General features: G+C 49.2%; 1 protein-coding gene and 1 long non-coding RNA gene across 2 annotated transcripts in view; one reads left to right on the top strand and one right to left on the bottom strand.

The window, feature by feature from the left end:
• Positions 1-171: 171 nt before the first annotated feature.
• On the bottom strand, positions 172-5434 carry LOC136335830 (uncharacterized). The gene is made up of 2 exons (XR_010731317.1): positions 5311-5434; positions 172-298 (listed from the first exon to the last, which is right to left on the bottom strand). It is a non-coding gene; the product is annotated as an uncharacterized lncRNA (long non-coding RNA).
• Positions 5435-18277: 12843 nt separating this feature from the next.
• The window catches only part of TDRD9 (tudor domain containing 9), a 94037-nt gene continuing 92571 nt past the window's right edge, over positions 18278-19743 (top strand). Inside the window, exon 1 of the mRNA XM_066276422.1 lies at positions 18278-18385. Coding sequence (XP_066132519.1) covers positions 18291-18385 — 95 coding nt within the window. The 5' untranslated portion in view covers positions 18278-18290. The remainder of the gene's footprint in view (positions 18386-19743) is intronic.

Here is a 19743-nt window from a genome sequence, read left to right as displayed (position 1 = left end):
GCCCCCAAACATCCCCTGGCTGACATGTCCCTGCCACATGTGCAGGGACATCAGGCATCCTGACGGTCACTCCTAGATAAAAGTACCACGGTCCTTTACAATGTGGACTGCGATTCCTTTAGAAAGTAATTCTCTTCCTGACCTTTAACGAATCAAGCATGAAAGCCTACCTACCAGCGCTCCGGATTTTGTAAATGATCAAGGTCATCAGCCCCATTCCGACCCAGATCTCCTGGTAAACCTGGGTGTAGTAGGGCTTCATGGGGGTCCAGACATTTTTCATGAGGCTCTGAAACATCTGGAAAGGAACGCAGAGATAAGTAGGAATAGGACTATGACTTTAAATCAACTGACAAGCAACTGTTACCTACTCAGTAAGTTTACCCTATTTCCTACAACTACTCATCAGGGATGTGCTCCGATGCCAGACGCCCAGCCCACCCCATGGCACCCACATGGGGGGTGGGGGGGGGCTGCTGTTGGCTCTTCTAGCTCCTTTCCCCTCAATGGCCCAGCCTTGGCCACTGCGGCACTCAGTCGGTCACCTGTCACGCTTGTGCCGTCCTGCGGAGTCATCGAATGTCCCCCAAGGCCACCCTCCATTAACAGTATGCCCCTCAGCATATCACATACTACTTTTACAAACTTTTAAAATGAGAACTAGCCATGTTTGCAGCATCATGCAGGAACTGTTGGCATTTAAAACTGAAAAAGATGCGGAGGACCCGGGTTCGATTCCCGGCCAGGGCACACAGGAGAAGCGCCCATTTGCTTCTCCACCCCTCCGCTGCACTTTCCTCTCTGTCTCTCTCTTCCCCTCCCGCAGCCAAGGCTCCATTGGAGCAAGGATGGCCCGGGCGCTGGGGATGGCTCCTTGGCCTCTGCCCCAGGTGCTAGAGTGGCTCTGGTCGCAACATGGCGACGCCCAGGATGGGCAGAGCATCGCCCCCTGGTGGGCAGAGCGTTGCCCCTGGTGGGTGTGCCGGGTGGATCCCGGTCGGGCGCATGCGGGAGTCTGTCTGACTGTCTCTCCCTGTTTCCAGCTTCGGAAAAAGAATGAAAAGAAGAAAAAAAAAAACAAAAACTGAAAAAGAACACAGCCCAGGCCCTGGCCGGTTGACTCAGTGGTAGAGCTCCAGCCTGGCCTGTGGAAGTCCCCCATTAGATTCCCAGCCAGGGCACACAGGAGAAGCGCCCATCTGCTTCTCCAACCCTCCCCCTCTCCTTCCTCTCTGTCTCTCTCTTCCCCTCCCGCAGCCGAGGCTCCATTGAAGCAAAGTTGGCCCAGGTGCTGAGGATGGACGGCTCCATGGCCTCGGCCTCAGGTGCTAGAATGGCTCCAGCCATAACAGAGCAACACCCCAGATGGGCAGAGCATCGCCCCCTGGTGGGCATGCTGGGTGGATCCCGGTCGGGCACATGTGGGAGATTGTCTGTCTCCGCGCTTCTCATCTAAGGAAAGAAAAAAAAAAAAAAAAAAAAGGAACATGGGCTACGCACAGACCTCCTGGGAGACTAACACCAGGCTGCAGCACACAGTGGTCAGCTGTATCAATGTTTCCCTGACATATAAAATGGTGAGATATTATGTCCCCCACATAGTTAAGTAACACATCCACCACCCCACATCTTTTTTTTTTTTTAATCTTTCTGAAGCTGGAAAGGGGGAGGCAGTCAGACTCCCGCATGCGCCCGACAGGGATCCACCCGGCACGCCCACCAGGGGGCGATGCTCTGTTGCGACCAGGGCCACTCTAGCGCCTGGGGCAAAGGCCAAGGAGCCATCCCCAGTGCCCGGGCCATCTTTGCTCCAATGGAGCCTTGGCTGCAGGAGGGGAAGAGAGAGACAGAGAGGAAGGAGGGGGTGGGGGTGGAGAAGCAAATGGGTGCTTCTCCTGTGTGCCCTGGCCGGGAATCAAACCCGGGACTTCCGCACGCCAGGCCGACGCTCTACCACTGAGCCAACCGGCCAGGGCCTCTTTTTTGTTTTTGATAAGAACTTTTAATTTCTATTCTCTTAGCAAATTTCAACCATACATCATAATACAGTGTTAACAGTAGTTGTAAAGTTTTACATGTGGCTCAGTCTTGAAGTCTAACGCTAAATACAAAGCCGACAGCTTAAGACGACAAAATTATTTCCCAAGAGCTGCAATCATGGCACAGCTTATTTCATGAATAAAAATATTTAACCAACTACTATATTTGATCGGTAAAAGCCATCAACTTCTGAACTTCCACAGTTTGCTTTTATGTTCAGGTCTCAAAGTAACGCTTTTGATGATGTCCATAATTTATTAGACACCCTCACTTTCATTTTAATGAGCTTTGCAACATGTGTTTTTTTTGCCTATAGTCCTTCAAACCACTGTCAGGCACCACTAGACCTAGTCCTTCCCATTTTACTTGAAAACACTGCTTGGCTTCATTTGGGGATACAGCCTCATTCCCCCTCTGATGTCCTTCCACTTTCCCACTCACACTTCCCAGAACTGTGTCTCTTTTCTCTCATCTTCCACCACGGCAACCTGAACCATGTGATCACTGTTCAGCAAACGTGCACTGAGCAACTAGGTGGCAGTGTATGCACCAAGACACTGAGGTCCGAATGAACTTGGAGTGGGGAGGACTGTGAAGAAGACCTCTGTGGCTGCCCAGATTTAAATCCTGGCTCTGCCACTTTTTAAAAATTGATTAATTCATTCATTCATTTTAGAGGAGAGAGAGAGAGAGAGAAAGGGGGGAGGAGCAGGAAGCATCAACTCTCATATGTGCCTTGACCAGGGCAAGCCCAGGGTTTTGAACTGGCGACCTCAGCATTCCAGATCGATGCTTTATCCACTGCGATGGCTCTGCCACTTTTATTTTTATTTTTTTTTATACAGGGACAGAGATAGAGTCAGAGAGAGGGACAGATAGGGACAGACAGACAGGAGAGAGACCAGAAGCATCAATCATCAATTTTTAATTTTGACACCTTAGTTGTTCATTGATGGCTTCTTCATATGTGCCTTGACCGTGGGCCTTCAGCAGACCGAGTAACCCCTTGCTCTAGCCAGAGACCTTGGGTCCAAGCTGGTGAGCTTTGCTCAAACCAGATGAGCCCACACTCAAGCTGGCGACCTTAGGGTCTCGAACCTAGGTCTTCTGCATCCCAGTCTGCCGCTCTATCCATTGCGCCACCGCCTGGTCAGGCCTGGCTCTGCCACTTTTCCAGCTAAGTGCAACGGCTTCAGTTTCCTCGTCTGTAAAGCAGGCATAAAGACAGCACCCACCTCAAAGGGTTGTTATGAAGAAGAGTTACTCTGCGTCAGGTATATATTTAGTGTACAGTGTCCTATACTGAGTGCTTGTTATATAAAAGATCATGGCTGGACTATAAAAGGCAAGATGGGCCAGTCATTCAGGGCCTTCATGCCATGGTAAGGAGTTCAACATTTTATTTTAAAAAAGATTTTACTTATTGAATTTACAGAGAGGAGAGGTTGGGGGAGTGAAAAATATCAACTCATAGTTGCTCGACTTTAGTTGTTACTTGCTTGTCATATGTGCCTTGATCAGGCAAGCCCAGGGTTTCAAACTGGCAACCTCAGCATTTCAGGTCAATGCTCTAACCACTGTGCAACCACAGGCCAGGCAAGAGTTCAGCTTTTAGAATGTACTTCAAATTTAACAGCATTCACGAAGTGCTTTCCACATTTTATCTGCTGCACTACTCCCCAAGTCCTACAGGTGGGTACTTGGAGAAAGCTGCCTGTGATCACCTCATTATTATGAGAATCTGCCGCCATGCCTGGCTTCCACTTCTTCCCAGGAGAGAACTTACTCAGCCTAAAGCTTGATCTTTGGAGGATGTGGCTGTGTCCTCCTCCTGGAAGCTCTCACACTTCCTGTCCCCAGGCTGTACTGAGACGCTCTGTCAGCATGAGACTCCAAGAAACCAACAACCTAAGGAACACTTGAGAGGATCCAAACAGGACCCGAAGGAGGCCGCTGGAAGCCCCAACAGGCAGAGTCCAGAGGCACCGAGTGAACACCTCTCCTCTCTGCACCCAGCAATGGGTGGGAAGGAAGGTGCACCAGAGAACCAAGGGATCAGAAGCCTGGAATCCTGGGTTCTGCGGGAACCAGCCCTGCCTGCTCTCTGTTTCCGACCTTGGCAAGTCCCTGAAGCTGTCGTTTCAGAGTTCCCTTTCTGTGAAACAGGGATATCTCCTCCTGCCTCACAGGGCGCTCAGTGCAATCTGAGACCCAAAACCCAGCCTAGTGCATGGGAGTGGAGTAAGAACTCAGTAAATGGTCAGAGATATAGTGAAATAAAGGCTACAAACGTTCATGACAGCAACATAACTGATTCCAACAGGGAGGTCTAAAGAAGATGCTCTTGACAGGTCAGGTGGGGGTCAGAGGAGGATTGGGAGGGTGCCAAGGAGACAGAGAAGCAGGAACCAAAGAAACAGGATTTTGCTCAGGGCCCAGGCACTGTCTCCTCCACTCCAACTATCCTGGTCTGCTATTAGTATACTGGAATATTCACCTTTCCTCCCGACTTTTCTTTTAACCAAACTGCCATACAGGGCTGGACAAGTGACATGTTCTCAACATCTAATAACGTGAACCCCCCCCCCCCTTTTCTCTGCCCGAGCCCACTCCGCCCACCCACATTTCCCAGCTCTGTGTGAGGGTTTTACAAGCATCGTTCCTTCAAAGGCCCATCCTGCTCAAAAGTCAAATGGGTGTCCACCATGTCCCTTTAAGTCTGAAATGGCTTTGGCAAACGAACAGCAAACCATCCCCTGACCTTGTGGACCAGAGGAGACGTCTGACCCGCGGAACCCCAGGTCGGGGCTCACAGGCTGAGTTCCTTTACAATTTCAGTCATCGCTTCTGACCCTGTGTGGGTCCTGTTTTCCCCACCCCATGTCACACGCACGGTATAGCCTGGAGACAAGCAGGTGGCGGGAACCGAAGGGACACGGGGAAGAAGGACCTAAAGGCGGTAAGGACTCGGGCTCCACCGCCGGCCCGCGGCGTGACCTCTGCTCCGAGGCTGAATCCGCACAGCCGAGGGCCGAGTGCCTCGCACTAGCCCCAACCCCGGGACGGAAAGGGTCGCCAGAGATGGGGCTGGGCCCCAAGGTCAGAGGAGCTTGAGGTGGGACTGCGGTGAGGCTGGGGCTGCGGGGTCTCGGTCGTCGCCGGCTCCCTCCGCGGGCACATCCAGTCCCCGGGCCTCCACCGGCCACCGTCCCGTCCTCCATTGTCCCGGCTCTCCCGCGTCAAGAACCGGACCCGGGTCCGCGCACTCACCGCGCCGTAGGATCTATGGCTCAGGCCGCCCCAACCCGCACAAGTAACGTCTCGGGAAGGTCACCGAATGCGCAGGCGCCGCGCAGAGCCTGCTGGGAAGGCGGAAGGAGCAGCGGCGCCCCCAAGCCAGAGCGCTTCCCAGGCCGCGCCTGTGCACCACAGCGCCCCCAGCGGCCGCCCGGATGCCGCAGGCTTGGAGCCGGAGGGCTGGGCGCGGGGCTAGGGTGTGTGTGCGCGCGCCCTAGAACGGTGACTAACTGTCGGCATTTGTCCCGGACTTGGGACTTTTGAGTGCTGAAACCGGGAAGGACCTGGACAAAGCAGTCGAGTTGATCCACCTGAAAAAGGGACCGTCTTTACTTGCTATGTTAAAGCTCATGAAGTCGAGTCCCCCGTCCTTGTGGTTTTCTTGCCATTTCTCTTTGTATTGTTAACATTTTTTTGTTTTGCATATTTTTATGCATCTATTCTGTGCACAGTAATTCTGCTCAGTCGCCACTGGAAAGACTTCCACAGGGACTTTAGACACTGAGCCTAACAGACATCGGCTTTCAAAACAACCATGTTCACCACTATGCGCAAGGAAATAAAAACAAGACTGAACATTTCAGGAAAAACAACTGTGACGGAAAGGACAAAAGGAAATCACTCAGCCGACTTAAAACGGAGCCCAATAGAAATTAGATGTGTTTAGCAGCAGATTAGATAGTTGAATTAGAAGAGAGGTTAGAAGAAGGTATTCAGAAACAGAGACAATATCCGAGAGGATATACATCAAGAAAGTCCATCGCGTGTGTAATTAGCATTTTAGAAGAAAATCAGAGACGAGGCAGACAGAGGTAGTAGAAAATGGCTGGCTAAGAATTTTCCAAACATGCTGAAAGAAAAATCATACCACAGATTCAAAAAGCCTTATGGAGACCAAGCAGGCAGGTAAATGAAAATAAATGAATAACCTGAAACCTTAAAATAAAACCATAGAGAACCAAAGAAAACAGAGAATCTTAAAGTAACTGCCAATCTAGACTTCAGTGCATAAGGAAATGAACATTCAGTGAACAAGATGAAATGACATTTCAGACTAAAACAGGGAATAGAGCATTGGCTTGGGATGCAGAGACCCAGGTGTTCTTTTTTTTTTTTTTTTTTTTGTGGCAGAGACAGAGTCAGAGAGAGGGACAGATAAGGACAGACAGACAGGAAGAGAGAGAGATGAGAAGCATCAATTCTTCATGCGGTTCCTTAGTTGTTCATTGATTGATTTCTCATATGTGCCTTGGGCGGGGGGGAGCTGCTACAGCAGGCCGAGTGACCCCTTGCTCAAGCCAGCGACCTTGGGCTCAAGCTGGTGAGACCCACTCAAACCAGATGAGCCTGCACTCAAGCTGGTGATCTCAGGGTCTCGAACCTGGGTCCTCCACATCCCAGTCCGACGCTCTATGTACTGTGCCACCGCCTGGTCAGGCGAGACCCAGGTTTGAAACCCCAAGATCACTGGCTTGAGCACAGGCTCATCAGCTTGAAGCACGGGGTCGCAGACTTGAGCGTGGACTCATAGAATGACCCCATGGTTGCTGGCTTGAGCCCAAAGGTCGCTGGCCTGAAGCCCAAGGTCACTTGCTTGAGTCCAAGGTCGCTGGCTTGAGCAAGAGGTCACTTGTTCTTCTGGAGTCCCCCCCCCCAATCAAAGCACATATGAAAAGCAATCAATGAACAACTAAGGTGCCACAATGAAGAACTGATGCTTCTTATCTCTCTCCTTTCCGGCCTGTCTGTCCCTCTCTCTGTTTCTCTCTCTCTCACTAAAAAAAAAAAAAAAAAAAAAAAGGGAAAGAAAAGAATGTCAACATTAGTTACTCAGGCAGAAAGAAATGAGCTCAGATGGAAGGATGGGGATGAGGGAAGCTGCATGCAAAACTTGAAAGGCTTGCCATTTTAGGGTAGTGAGTCTCAAAGTGTGGGTAGGGGGTGGGGTCGCAAGGTCCCTTGGTGGTAAAACCATTTTCATAATAATGGTAAGATGTTGTCATTTTCACTTGAATTCTTTCATAAGTGTATATGGAGTTTTCCTGAGGCTATGTGACTTGTGGTGTCATGAGAGAATGAATATAGAGACAGGTATGAGAGAATCCAGCTGTCTTCCAATCAGGCAGACATTAAGAGATCTTTGAAAATGTTAAAGTGTCACTCTTCTCACACAGAAAAATAAAAATTAAAAAAAGTTACTTTCGCTTAACCAGTGGTGGTGCAGTGGAACCTGGGATGCGGAGGTCTCAGGTTTGAAATCCTGAGGTCGCCAGCATGAGTGCAGGGTTGCTGGCTTGAGTGTGGGATCATTGACATGATCCTATGGTCTCTGGCTTGAGCCCAAAGGTTGCTGGCCTGAAACCCAAGGTTGTTGGCTTGAGCCTAAGTTTGGTGGTTTGGGTCCCAAGGTCGCTGTCCTGAAACCCAAGGTCTCTGGTTTGAGCAAGGAGTCACTTGCTCAGCTGGAGCCCTGCAGTTCAAGGCACATATGAGAAAGCAATCAATGATCAACTAAAGTGCCATAATTATGAGTTGATGTTTCTCATCTCTCGTCCTTCTTGTCTCTCTCTCTCTCTCTCTCTCTCTCTCTATATATATATATGCACTTTTCATAAAAATATTCTCTTTAATATCATGTGGTTTTATTATTGTAAAACAAATAAAAAGTAAAAAAAATCTACATTTTTCAGCTGTAATCCCTAAAAAGGTAGATATAACTCACATAAACAAAAGCTTTCTAGGGTCTCCAATTATTATTATTATTATTTGATTGATTTTCAAGAGAGGGAGTGAGAGAGAGAGAGAGAGAGAGAGAGAGAAGCATTCATTTGTTGTACTACTTAGGTGAGCACTCATTGGCTGCTTCCCATATGTACTCTGACCGGGGATCAAACCTACAGCCTTGGTGTTTTTGGATGATGCTGTAACTGACTGAGCTAACTGGCCAGAGGTGAATTTAACAGCGGGCGCACCAGGCGCGCACCCTGGGCCTCAACTTCTGAAGGGCCCCGTGAAACCCCAAGTTTACACTTTTTTCTAATGTAAGGGGCCCAATATATATATATATATATATATATATATATATATATATATATGTTTTTTATTATTTTATTTTTCTAAAGCTGGAAACAGGGAGAGACAGTCAGACAGACTCCCGCATGCGCCCGACCGGGATCCACCCAGTACGCCCACCAGGGGCGACGCTCTGCCCACCAGGGGGCGATGCTCTGCCCATCCTGGGCGTCGCCATGTTGCGACCAGAGCCACTCTAGCGCCTGAGGCAGAGGCCACAGAGCCATCCCCAGCGCCCGGGCCATCTTTGCTCCAATGGAGTCTCGGCTGTGGGAGGGGAAGAGAGAGACAGAGAGGAAGGCGCAGCTGAGGGGTGGAGAAGCAAATGGGCGCTTCTCCTGTGTGCCCTGGCCGGGAATCGAACCCGGGTTCTCCGCACGCTAGGCCGACGCTCTACAGCTGAGCCAACCGGCCAGGGCCTGGCCCAATATTTTTTTCTGTGCCCAAGGTCCTAACCAACCTTAATCTGCCTCTGTAACTGGCCAAGGCTGGGTCTTCAATTGTTTTATTTTTTTTTTGTGACAGGAACAGAGAGAGACAGAGAGAGGGACAGATAGGGATAAGGACAGGCAGACAGGAAGGGAGAGAGATGAGAAACATCAATTCTTTGTTGCGGCACCACAGTTGTTCATAGATTGGCCTGTGACTGGAGGTGGGGTGGGGGAGCTATAGAAGACCCAGTGACCCCTTGCTCAAGCCAGTGACCTTGGGCTCAAGCTGGTGAGTCTTGCTCAAACCAGATTAGCCCGCGCTCAAACTGGCGACCTCGGGGTTTCGAACCTGGGTCCTCCATGTCCCAATCAGACACTCTTCAATTATTTTTATGAGTGTAAAGCAGTGGTCCCTAACCCCCAGGCTGTGGACCGGTACCGGTCCGTGGGCCATTTGGTACCAGTCCACAGAGAAAGAATAACTTACATTATTTCCATTTTATTTATATTTAAGTCTGAACGATGTTTTATTTTTTAAAAATGACCAGATTCCCTGTTACATCTAAGACTCACTCTTGACGCTTGTCTCAGTCACGTGATACATTTATCCATCCCACCCTAAAATATTTTCTGACATTAAACCGGTCCGTGGCCCAAAAAAAGGTTGGGGACCACTGGTGTAAAGGGATCCTGAGACATGGACCAAGTTTGAGAGCCACTGCCTTAGAAAAAGAATAGTTGAGACTTATAATAAGTTAGAAAAACTGCTGAGGACAAGAAACATTAAGGAGAACCTGAGAAGCATCATTGTGAACTTTTTTTTTTTTTTTCTTTCATTTTTCTGAAGCTGGAAACAGGGAGAGACAGTCTGACAGACTCCCGCATGCGCCCGATCGGGATCCACCCGGCTCGCCCACCAGGGGCTACGCTCTGCCCACCAGGGGGCGTTGCCATGTTGCGACCAGAGCCACTCTAGCACCTGGGGCAGAGGCCACAGAGCCATCCCCAGCGCCCGGGCCATCTTTGCTCCAATGGAGCCTTGGCTGCGGGAGGGGAAGAGAGAGACAGAGAGGAAAGTGCGGCGGAGGGGTGGAGAAGTAAATGGGCGCTTCTCCTGTGTGCCCTGGCCGGGAATCGAACCTGGGTCCTCTGCACGCTAGGCCGACGCTCTACCGCTGAGCCAACCGGCCAGGGCCCATTGTGAACTATTTTAAGACAGAGCTTTTGAACTTCAAACTTGACTTAACAGATTTTTCATGTTTTAGGTGCAAACCTAACACATCCTATGAAAAACACATCTTCTAAGAAAACAATGTTTCAAGAAAGCCCCCCACCCCAGCAGATTTAGTCAAAATGCAGATGCTGCATTTTGTGGTTGAGAAGGTCAGCAAAGACATGGAGGCACTTTGAGTTTGGCTTCTCCTTGTAAGAGAGTGCTACCCACAGCACTTGTAATTGCTGTCAGCTGTTTTCCCAGCAGCTCCTGCTGCTCTGGGAATGCAAAGATGCAAAACCTCCAAGGCCTACTTCAGCAGCCTTCCCACCTGCTTTGGCCTAGATGTCTACCAGCCTATTGACAATTGTCAAGCTGTCTCTTTTCAACTCAGAATTTTAGACAGGAATGCAAGATGAGCTGGGGTATGGAGCACCAAGGCCTACTAAACCAAAGGAAGGGAGCCCAAAGCCAGTCAGTCTGTGATGACACAGGATGCTAACTAGTATTTAGTAAGAAAAATGGAAGTTAAATGAGAACAAATTTCCACAATGAAAAGTCATGAACATACTGTCCTTAAACCACAGCTAAAAACTCAAAAGTCAAGAGGACTGAAGGAGATAGTAGCCCCAAAGCATCAAAGAACACAGAAAAAGTGCTCAAGAAAATGTGTGAAATGAACCCTCTAGAAAAATAGCAACTTCTATTTAAAAACATATTCATATTCAACGTGACATTAGCAAAAGATAATAGCAGGTGGAAACAGTAACATACTAGGAAACACAAATGTTTGTGAGTTCCAGAATTGCTTGGTTTCAATAGTTTGTGAAATTTAGAATATGGGCTAGATTTCACATACAGTGTGAAGTTGCAGGATTTCCCAAACCAATCAATGCTCAATGACATACTAGGAGTCCCAGGGACTTTGTGATGACATGTTTTCTTCTTTATTAAAAAACCAATTCTTTTCCCCTGCCAAGAAACATGTGCCAGGGCACCTTTTGGAGGCTGCAGTATCTGGAATAATCAGAATACAAGGCCCAGAGTTAGTTCATAATGGAAGTTAGAGGTGTGGCCAGGATTTGGACCTGGGACTCCCAGCTCAGTACCATGCTGGGCTCCATTTTATGTTTTTGTTTTTTGAGACACATAGATCAAGCCCATCTATTCTGACTTCTGCACTTTCTCAAGCTGACCTCTTCTTTGGGCATTTTGAGGGGCATATTCCAGTCCTTAACTGATCGGACTTCACACTGTTGGTCAGCACCATGATCTTGACGCCCTGTACGTAGTGTTTCACACGGCTCTTTCCTGAGAGCCCCCACTGGGCCAGACAGTGCATGGGGGGCACTGACAGTATGACTGTGGGCAGGCAGTCACGTCACTTCTGGTTCTCGCTGGCGCCTTCCTTCCTTTGTATACCTTTGTTGGATTCTCCTCCCGTCAGGCTGTTTCCTAGGGTTCTGTTCTCCACCTTACTTCACCCGGCTGTTTCGGCGGCTCTGGGGTTTTAACCACGGTCCGTTTGCTAACCACCTCCAAACCGGTGCCTCTCACCACCTGTCCAGCCGTGGGGAGAGCAGTGCACCTGATAAGCAGCTTTAGGAAGGAAGAAGAAGACTTCAGTTTACGTTCTGCCCCCACAGAACTTTTTCCTCAACTCAGTCATGAGGGCTGCATACCCTTCAGGCCTTCACCGGGTGTTCCTTTCCCGGCAGATCCTCTCTCTCTTAGTTATCTTCGGTCTGATTTGTGCCTGGTTTTATCCTGCAGGTGTCCGTTTACATGTCACCGGGCCCCAAGAAGCCTTCCCTGACCTTCTCTTTGCTTGCTCCTCTTCCTCAAAATAGGTGCAAGGTGTCCCTGTTTTGCAGCCAGTTGTTCAGTTCTGCAAGACAACCACAGATCCCTTCCCTGGATTGCTTTCCAAATCCCCCACACCCTACTCCGTCACCATGGTAACCCCAGGCACTGCACAGGCCAGGCGCACACAGCAGGTGCTCAATAAATGCTGTGGCTCCTAGGCCTGAAGCCTCACGTATGAACCCTCGGCGGGAGGGTGGAAACCAGAGGCCAGGGTCTTGCATATCCTGGTTCGTTGACGCCTCACTCCTGTCTAGCAGGCTGAGGGTCCTTGTGGGTCACATTTCGCTCATTCCCAGCACCGCAGAGGGAGCTTCCTGCGAAGCTCTGAGTTAGAGAGCGCAGGTCGCTGCGTGAGAGCCGGCGAACCAATCTCCCGGCAGGCCTAGCCCACGGCAGGAGGGGCGGAGCCAACAGCAGGAGGGCCAGGCCATGAGGGCGAAGGCACACTCTGATTGGAGGGCTTGAAGTGGGGCGGGGTCACAGGGCAAGGCGGCTTCGTGTCACGTGGCTTCCGTCGCCAGTTCCCACCACTCTGTCGGGCGGTTGAGGTGGTGAGTACTCCAGTCTGCAAGCATGCTGCGCAAGCTCACCGTCGAGCAGATCAACGACTGGTTCACCATCGGCAAGAAGGTGACCGATGTGGAGCTGCTGGGCTCGCCGCCCGCCTTCCCAGTGGAGGTGGCCAGGGACGAGAACCCTGGTGCCACCCATCCGGCCACCCTTGCCGAAGTCCACGTTTCGGCCCCGGCCCAGGCCGAGGCCCACGCGCAGGCGCGTCAGGTGCCGTCGGGGAGGTAGGTGGCTGGGCGAGGCTGAGGGTGGGTGCGGGGCCTGGACCACAAGGACTCGGGTCCCACTGGCACGTGCCCGGGTGTCCTGAAGTAAGTGGGCCACAGACCAACCCCATCCTGCCACCTGCACCAGGCTTTTTCCTGCCAGAAGCAGACTTAAAAACTTTTTTTTATTAATAGACTACTTTTTAGAGCAGTTTAGGTTTTCAGGAAAATTGAGCAGAAAATATAGAGTGCCGTGTGTGCCCCCCACCTTCAGCATTCTCCCTTATTGTTAACATTTTGCTTTCGTGTGCTGCATTTGTTACAACCGATGAACCGGTGTGGATGCGTTATTAATAACTAAAGTTCATAGCTGAGATGCGGGTTCGCTCTTGGTGTTGTACAGTCTGTGGGTTTGGACAAATGTGCAATGATGACATGTATTCACCATTTATTATTGTATTATACAAAGTAGCTTCGCTGCCCTAGAAATTCCTCTACGGTGCCTGTTCATCCCCCATCCTTGGCAACCACCGACCTTTTAAATGTCTCTATTGCCTGACCAGGCGATGGCGCAGTGGATAGAGCAGCGGACTGGGATGCAGAGGACCCAGGTTTGAAACTCCGAGGTCACCAGCTTGAGCACAGGTTCATCTGCTTTGTCACCAGCTTGAGCCCAAGGTCGCTGGCTTGAGCAAGCGGTCAGTCGCTCTGCTGGAGCCCTCTGGTCAAGGCACTTGTGAGAAAGCAATCAATGAACAGCTAAGGTGCTGCAATGAAGAATTGATGCTTCTCATCTCTCTCCGTTCCTGTCTGTCCCTATCTGTCCCTCTTTCTGACTCTCTCTCTGTCTCTGTCACACACACACAAAAGGATAAATGTCTCTCTTGTTTGGCATGTTTCAGAATGTCTTAGCGTTGGAATCACAGGTATTGTAGACTTTTCAGATTGGTTTCTTTTCACTTAGCAGTATGCCTTTTAAGTTTCCTCCATGTTTTTTCATGGCCTGATAGCTCATTTTTTCTTTAAGCACTCAGTAATCTTTATTATATGCGGCTTAAGTGTCTGTCGCCGAAAGCTTATTGGTTGCTTGCGTAACTGTACTAGCCAATGGGGTGAAGTTGCCACGGCTGAACGCAAATTGAGCGGTTAAGGGGGAAGGTGAACATTTGTTTGCATTGGCAATCATCTGCTTTTGAAACAATTTAAGGCTGAACGCAAATTGAGCAGGTCAGGGGGAAGGTGAACATTTGTTTGCATTGGCAATCATCTGTTTTACATAAAAACTACGTCTTAACGTAATTTCTTTTAAGAATGCCTCCTAGAAAATACAGCACTGAAGAGGAGAGAAAAGGAGCTAAAGCTGCACAAAAACGGCTTTCTCGACAAATCTTAACACCAGAAGGGGTCTTTGCAATGGTACAAGACTAGAGGTTCTCCAATTGAAAAATAATGTCATAATAGCTAAGTCTTTGGCTCCTCTAAAGGTGAAATACATGTCATTCCAATAATTGATTTGGCTCCATCTCAAACAGGGTTGCCATTTCAATTGAGATGTAGACAATTTCCTGTAAAACTTACCATTGCTATGACCATCAATAAGTCTCAGGGCCAAACGCTTAAGCGTATTGGCATTTTTTTACCTGAGCCTGCATTTGGACACGGTCAACTTTATGTTGTTGCCTGTTCAAGAGTTCGTGAAAGAACGGACGTAAAATTAAAAATAATTGATGGTCCTCTGCAAGGCCAGCTTAAAAATGATGGAAAGATCTACACAAGAAATGTTGTGTACAAAGAGATCTTTGACATGTGAATTAACATTTTATTATTTAAATCACCTTTATTTATTGAGCTAGCGGTGGCTCTTAAGAAATGTACCGCCAGTGGTTTCCTTCATTGCACTCTACTTTAATCAGTTAAGCAAGTAGAAGGGGGAAACCCCGTGGGGCACTAAGCAAAGGGGCGTCCTCGCCATCTGCCCTGGGTAATTCAGTTTGAATTAGCAGACACCTTTGCACAAATCATTTTATTTATTTATTTATTTTTGGTATTTCTTCTGAAGCTGGAAATGGGGAGAGACAGTCAGACTCCCGCATGCTCCCGACCGGGATCCACCCGGCATGCCCACCAGGGGGCGACGCTCTGCCCACCAGGGGGCGATGCTCTGCTGCGACCAGAGCCACTCCAGCGCCTGGGGCAGAGGCCAAGGAGCCATCCCCAGCGCCCGGGCCATCTTTGCTCCAATGGAGCCTCGCTGTGGGAGGGGAAGAGAGAGACAGAGAGGAAGGAGAGGGGGAGGGGTGGAGAAGCAGATGGGCTCGTCTCCTGTGTGCCCTGGCCAGGAATCGAACCCGGGACTTCTGCACACCAGGCCGATGCTCTACCACTGAGCCAACTGGCCAGGGCTGCACAAATCATTTTAATTACAATTTATAATATCTAGAACAGCGGTCATTTCGTATGACTGCCGGGCTTTCTAGTATTTCATATCTGGCAGCCGTACCACCATCTATTTATCCGTTCACCTACTGAAGGACATGTTGGTGGCTTCCAAGTTTTGGTAATTATGAATAAAACCGCCATAAGCGTCCATATGCAGGTTTTTATGGGGTCAACATTTTTTTTTTTTGTATTTTTCTGAAGTTGGAAATGGGGAGGTAGTCAGACTCCCGCAGGCGCCTGACTGGGATCCACCTGGCACTCCCACCAGGGGGCGATGCTCTGCCCATCTGAGGCGTCGCTCTGCTGCAACCAGAGCCATTCTAGCACCTGAGGCAGAGGCCACAGAGCCATCCTCAGCGCCCGGGCCAACTTTGCTCCAATGGAGCCTTGGCTGCGGGAGGGGAAGAGAGAGACAGAGAGGAAGGAGAGGGGTAGGGGTGGAGAAGCAGATGGGCGCTTGTCCTGGGTGCCCTGGCCGGGAATCAAACCCGGGACTCCTGCACGCCAGGCCGACGCTCTACCACTGAGCCAACCGGCCAGGGCCTGGGGTCAACATTTTCAACACAATTGGATAAACACTAAGGAACATTCATGCTGGATCTTGGTTCAGTTTTATTAACACTCCGCCTCCCACTATTTGATGTAAGTGGCTGCTGTCAGTTTTTCTGTTCCTGTGATTTGGGTGGAAATAAAAAGGTAAGAGGACACCTTCTGTTTTTAGAAGACCTAGATCCAGTGAGTAGAAACACCAGCTCCCTCTTTGAAGGCCAGTGTGGAAGCCCCTCTAGCCTGGAGTATCTATCTGCATCACTGCCTGGTCCCCTCCCCTAAGTGCCACACTCTTTCTAGTTGTGAGAGTAGTTTTTGTGTTTTTAAATTTTGTTTAAGTTCCATCTGATATAGTGTGGGTCAAGTTTTCATGGCTTGTTTCAAGCCTCTGCAGGGTCAACTTCAATGTGAGATCTTTGGTAAACTTGTTTCCTGAAGGCAGGGAGGGGACAAAGAGACCCTTGTGCAGCTTTAGAGTGGCTGTTTTTATGGACTTTGTGTCCTTGAATTACTCTGCTGAATGGTCCTCTAGGCCTTCCTCCTTACTGTTCCCCCCAACCCCCTGCAAACTTGGTCCCTAGATTTGAAGGACAGACCAGTATTGCTTCTAAATAACTCATTGTGATGTGATATTGGAAGCAAATTATTAACTTTGTCAGAAACTGAAAGTATAGCTTTAAATGTCCTTTTAACTACTAAGGACCAGTTTAAAAAATTTTTTTCCTTGCCCTTGCCACTTGGCTCAGTGGTAGAGCATCGGCCTGGCATGCAGGAGTCCCGGGTTCGATTCCTGGCCAGGGCACACAGGAGAAGCACCCATCTGCAGTCAAATGCTCTACCACTGAGCTACACCCCCTCCTCGAGAGGCACCCATCTGCTTCTCCACCCCTCCCACTCTCCTTCCTCTCTGTCTCTCTCTTCCTCTCCGATAGCCAAGGCTCCATTGGAGCAAAGTTTGCCCGGGCGCTGAGGATGGCTCTGTGGCCTCTGCCTCAGGCCCTAGAGTGGCTCTGGTTGCGACAGAGGGACAGCCCGGATGGGCAGAGCATCGCCCCCTGGTGGGCATGCCGGGTGGATCCCGATCGGGCGCATGCGGGAGTCTGTCTGACTGCCTCCCCGTTTCCAACTTCAGAAAAATACAAAAAAAATAAATAAAATTTTTTCCCCATCGATGAGAGAGAGAGAGAGAGAGAGAGAGAGAACCATCAACTCAATTTTCCACTTAGTTGTTACATGTAATTTGTAGTCTTTGGTTGCTTCTCATATGTGCCCTGATTAGGGATTGAACCCACGACCTTGGTGTGCCTGAGCCACCTGGCCAGGGCTGAGGACCAGTTTTTTTATTTTTTTGTTTTTTTTAATTTTATTTTATTAGGCCCTGGCCAGTTGGCTCAGTGGTAGAGCGTCGGCCTGGCGTGCAGGAGTCCCGGGTTTGATTCCCGGCCAAGGCACACAGGAGAAGCAACCATCTGCTTCTCCACCCCTCCCCCTCTCCTTCCTCTCTGTCTCTCTCACTTCTCCTCCCGCAGCCAAGGCTCCACTGGAGCAAAGTTTGCCCAGGCGCTGAGGATGGCTCTGTGGTCTCTGCCTCAGGCGCTAGAATGGCTCTGATTGCAGCAGAGCGATGCCCGAGATGGGCAGAGCATCACCCCCTGGTGGGCGTGCCGGGTGGATCCCAGTCTGGCGCATGCGGGAGTCTGTCTGACTGCCTCCCAGTTTCCAGCTTCAGAATAATACCAAAAAAAAAAGAAATAAATAAAAATCTTATTTATTCATTTTTAAAGAGGATAGAGAGACAGAGAGGGAGAGAGAGGAGAGACAGAGAGAGAGAAGGGAGGAGGAGCCGGAAGCATCAACTCCCATATGTGCCTTGACCAGGCAAGCCCAGGTTTCGAATCGGCAACCTCAGCATTTCCAGGTCGACACTTTATCCACTGTGCCACCACAGGTCAGGCCTGAGGACCAGTTTTTTAAATTTCCAGTCCTTTTTGGGCTGAGACTTTTGTAAAATCAATAAAAATGAATTTTCAGAGCCATGAAAAGACACTACAAACCCCAGTTTAAAAATTACTACAATCAATGTATGTAAAATTACTTTGTAAAACTGCCGTAGAAGTTTCAACTTCTGTAGTAGTTGACCAGTGGCAGGCAATGTTGACATTTGTCTGTCTCTTATAGCCCTTATGAAAGTGCTGTCTGAGACCCCTAACACATGTGTATTTAATACCAGAGCCTCTAGCATGTGGTAGGCATACAATTAAATATAACTATCATTTTATCCTCTAACAACCCCTTGAGGTTGATGGCATTCTTGAGTATACACGAGTGAAAAGACTTGGGTGGTAAAGTGGCTTGCTGAACTTCCTGCAATAAATGTTCGTGGGAGGTAAAATGACCCCCCTCAAAATTGTCCACTGGAACTTGTGACTGTGTTACATGGCAAAGGGATTTTGCAGATGTAATTGAGGTTAGAGATCCTAAAATAGGGAGCTTACCTGGATTATCTAACCACATGCACCCTAAGAAGACATTTTCTCTGACAAGTCAGGAAGTTGAAATCCAGGAGGGACTTCACTGGTCATTGTTCGAGGGGGGCCACAGGGCAGCATGAGGAGGGATGTAGTCACTGCAGGACAGGACAAGGACTCGATCCTGGCGAGTCAGGAAATGGGGCCTCGGACCTACAAATTCAAGGCACCGAAGTGAGCACATTCCTTAAAGACACTGTGTGTGTGTGTGTGTGTGTGTGTGTACACACAAATCCTGTTGGTCCTCTTTATCTGGAGAACCCTCGTGAATACATCATCCAAGCAAGAGATAAGATGGGAGCTTAGACCGAGGGTAGCAGCGGGGGTGGGATTGGGGATATTTTTCTAAGACAGAGGCAAGGACTTGGTAGCTGGATCGTGAGCCAAGGAGACCGAAGGGACAGGTGGAGGCTCAGGGGAGCACCGAGTGAGCGAGCCCCTGTAAGGACCATGCATTGCTGGCGCTTCGCATGTGCGCCTCCCAGTGCTTTTAGGGAAAGGCTCTGTGTGTTGTGTGCCCGCCTGAGCACTTCTGGAGGGGACAGGTTACCCCCAGTTTCCACCTCTTAGTGCTAGGTGTTTGCTAGGATGAACGAAAGGCCTGGAGCGTTCCCGATTATTGAGGGCTTGTTATGTGTCGGGTCCTTATTCTAGGAGTGATCAGAGTTGGCTTCCGCATCCACTGCTGCCTTGATCAAATCACAGAATCTGCCTTGCTCCTCTACCACCATTGATTTCCCTAAGAGGTGTGTGTGTGTACCATCGGTCAAAAGAAAAAAAAGATCCTGGCAACTGTACCATAAAATATTTCTGGAATAAGAGTGTGTCTCACTGTTTACACTGTCACACTGTTTGCATGGCCTGGCCTGAATGACCTGCCACCATCTCTGGCCTGGACGATCGCACATCCTTTTATTTGTGGTTTCCTGGCTTTCCCTCCTTGTCTCTGAGTTTGTTCTAGCCCCTAGAAGACAACCTGGCCTGAGGTAGATGCTCAGTTAATTTGTTGAATGAATAAATTCTTTTTACTGATTTATTTAATTTTTTGAGGGGGAGAGAGAGGAACGTTGACTTGTTGTTCCACTTTTTGTGTTCATTGATTTCTTGTATGTGCTCCGACTGGGGATCTTCTTCAGATGTCTTCTCCTTAGAGAAGTCTTCTAGGACTTCACAGCGACAGAAATCCTCCCCACCCTCTTCCTTGGTCTCTAGTCCATTTCAATGTTTTTTTTCTCTAAAGCACTTATCACACACCCCGAGTCATTTTTTGTCATAGGCTTTTGACACCACCCCAAGGGGACCAGAATGATTTTGAGATTTCTGGCTTGTGGAGCTGGATGGATAGGTAATGTCATCGCCTGAGATAGAAACTTGAGTTGAAATGTTTGAAGAGTTAACACTTTTATTTATCTTTTATTTGATTCATAGAGAGGAAGGGAGAGAGACAAAGAGGAAACCTTGATAGGTTGTTCCACTCATGCATGCTGTCATTGGTGGATACTTGTATGTGCCCTGACTAGGGATTGAACCTG

The sequence above is a fragment of the Saccopteryx bilineata genome, chromosome 4 (assembly GCF_036850765.1).
Source record: "Saccopteryx bilineata isolate mSacBil1 chromosome 4, mSacBil1_pri_phased_curated, whole genome shotgun sequence".
NCBI lineage: Eukaryota > Metazoa > Chordata > Mammalia > Chiroptera > Emballonuridae > Saccopteryx > Saccopteryx bilineata.
This window is presented reverse-complemented; position numbering and strand designations above follow the sequence as displayed.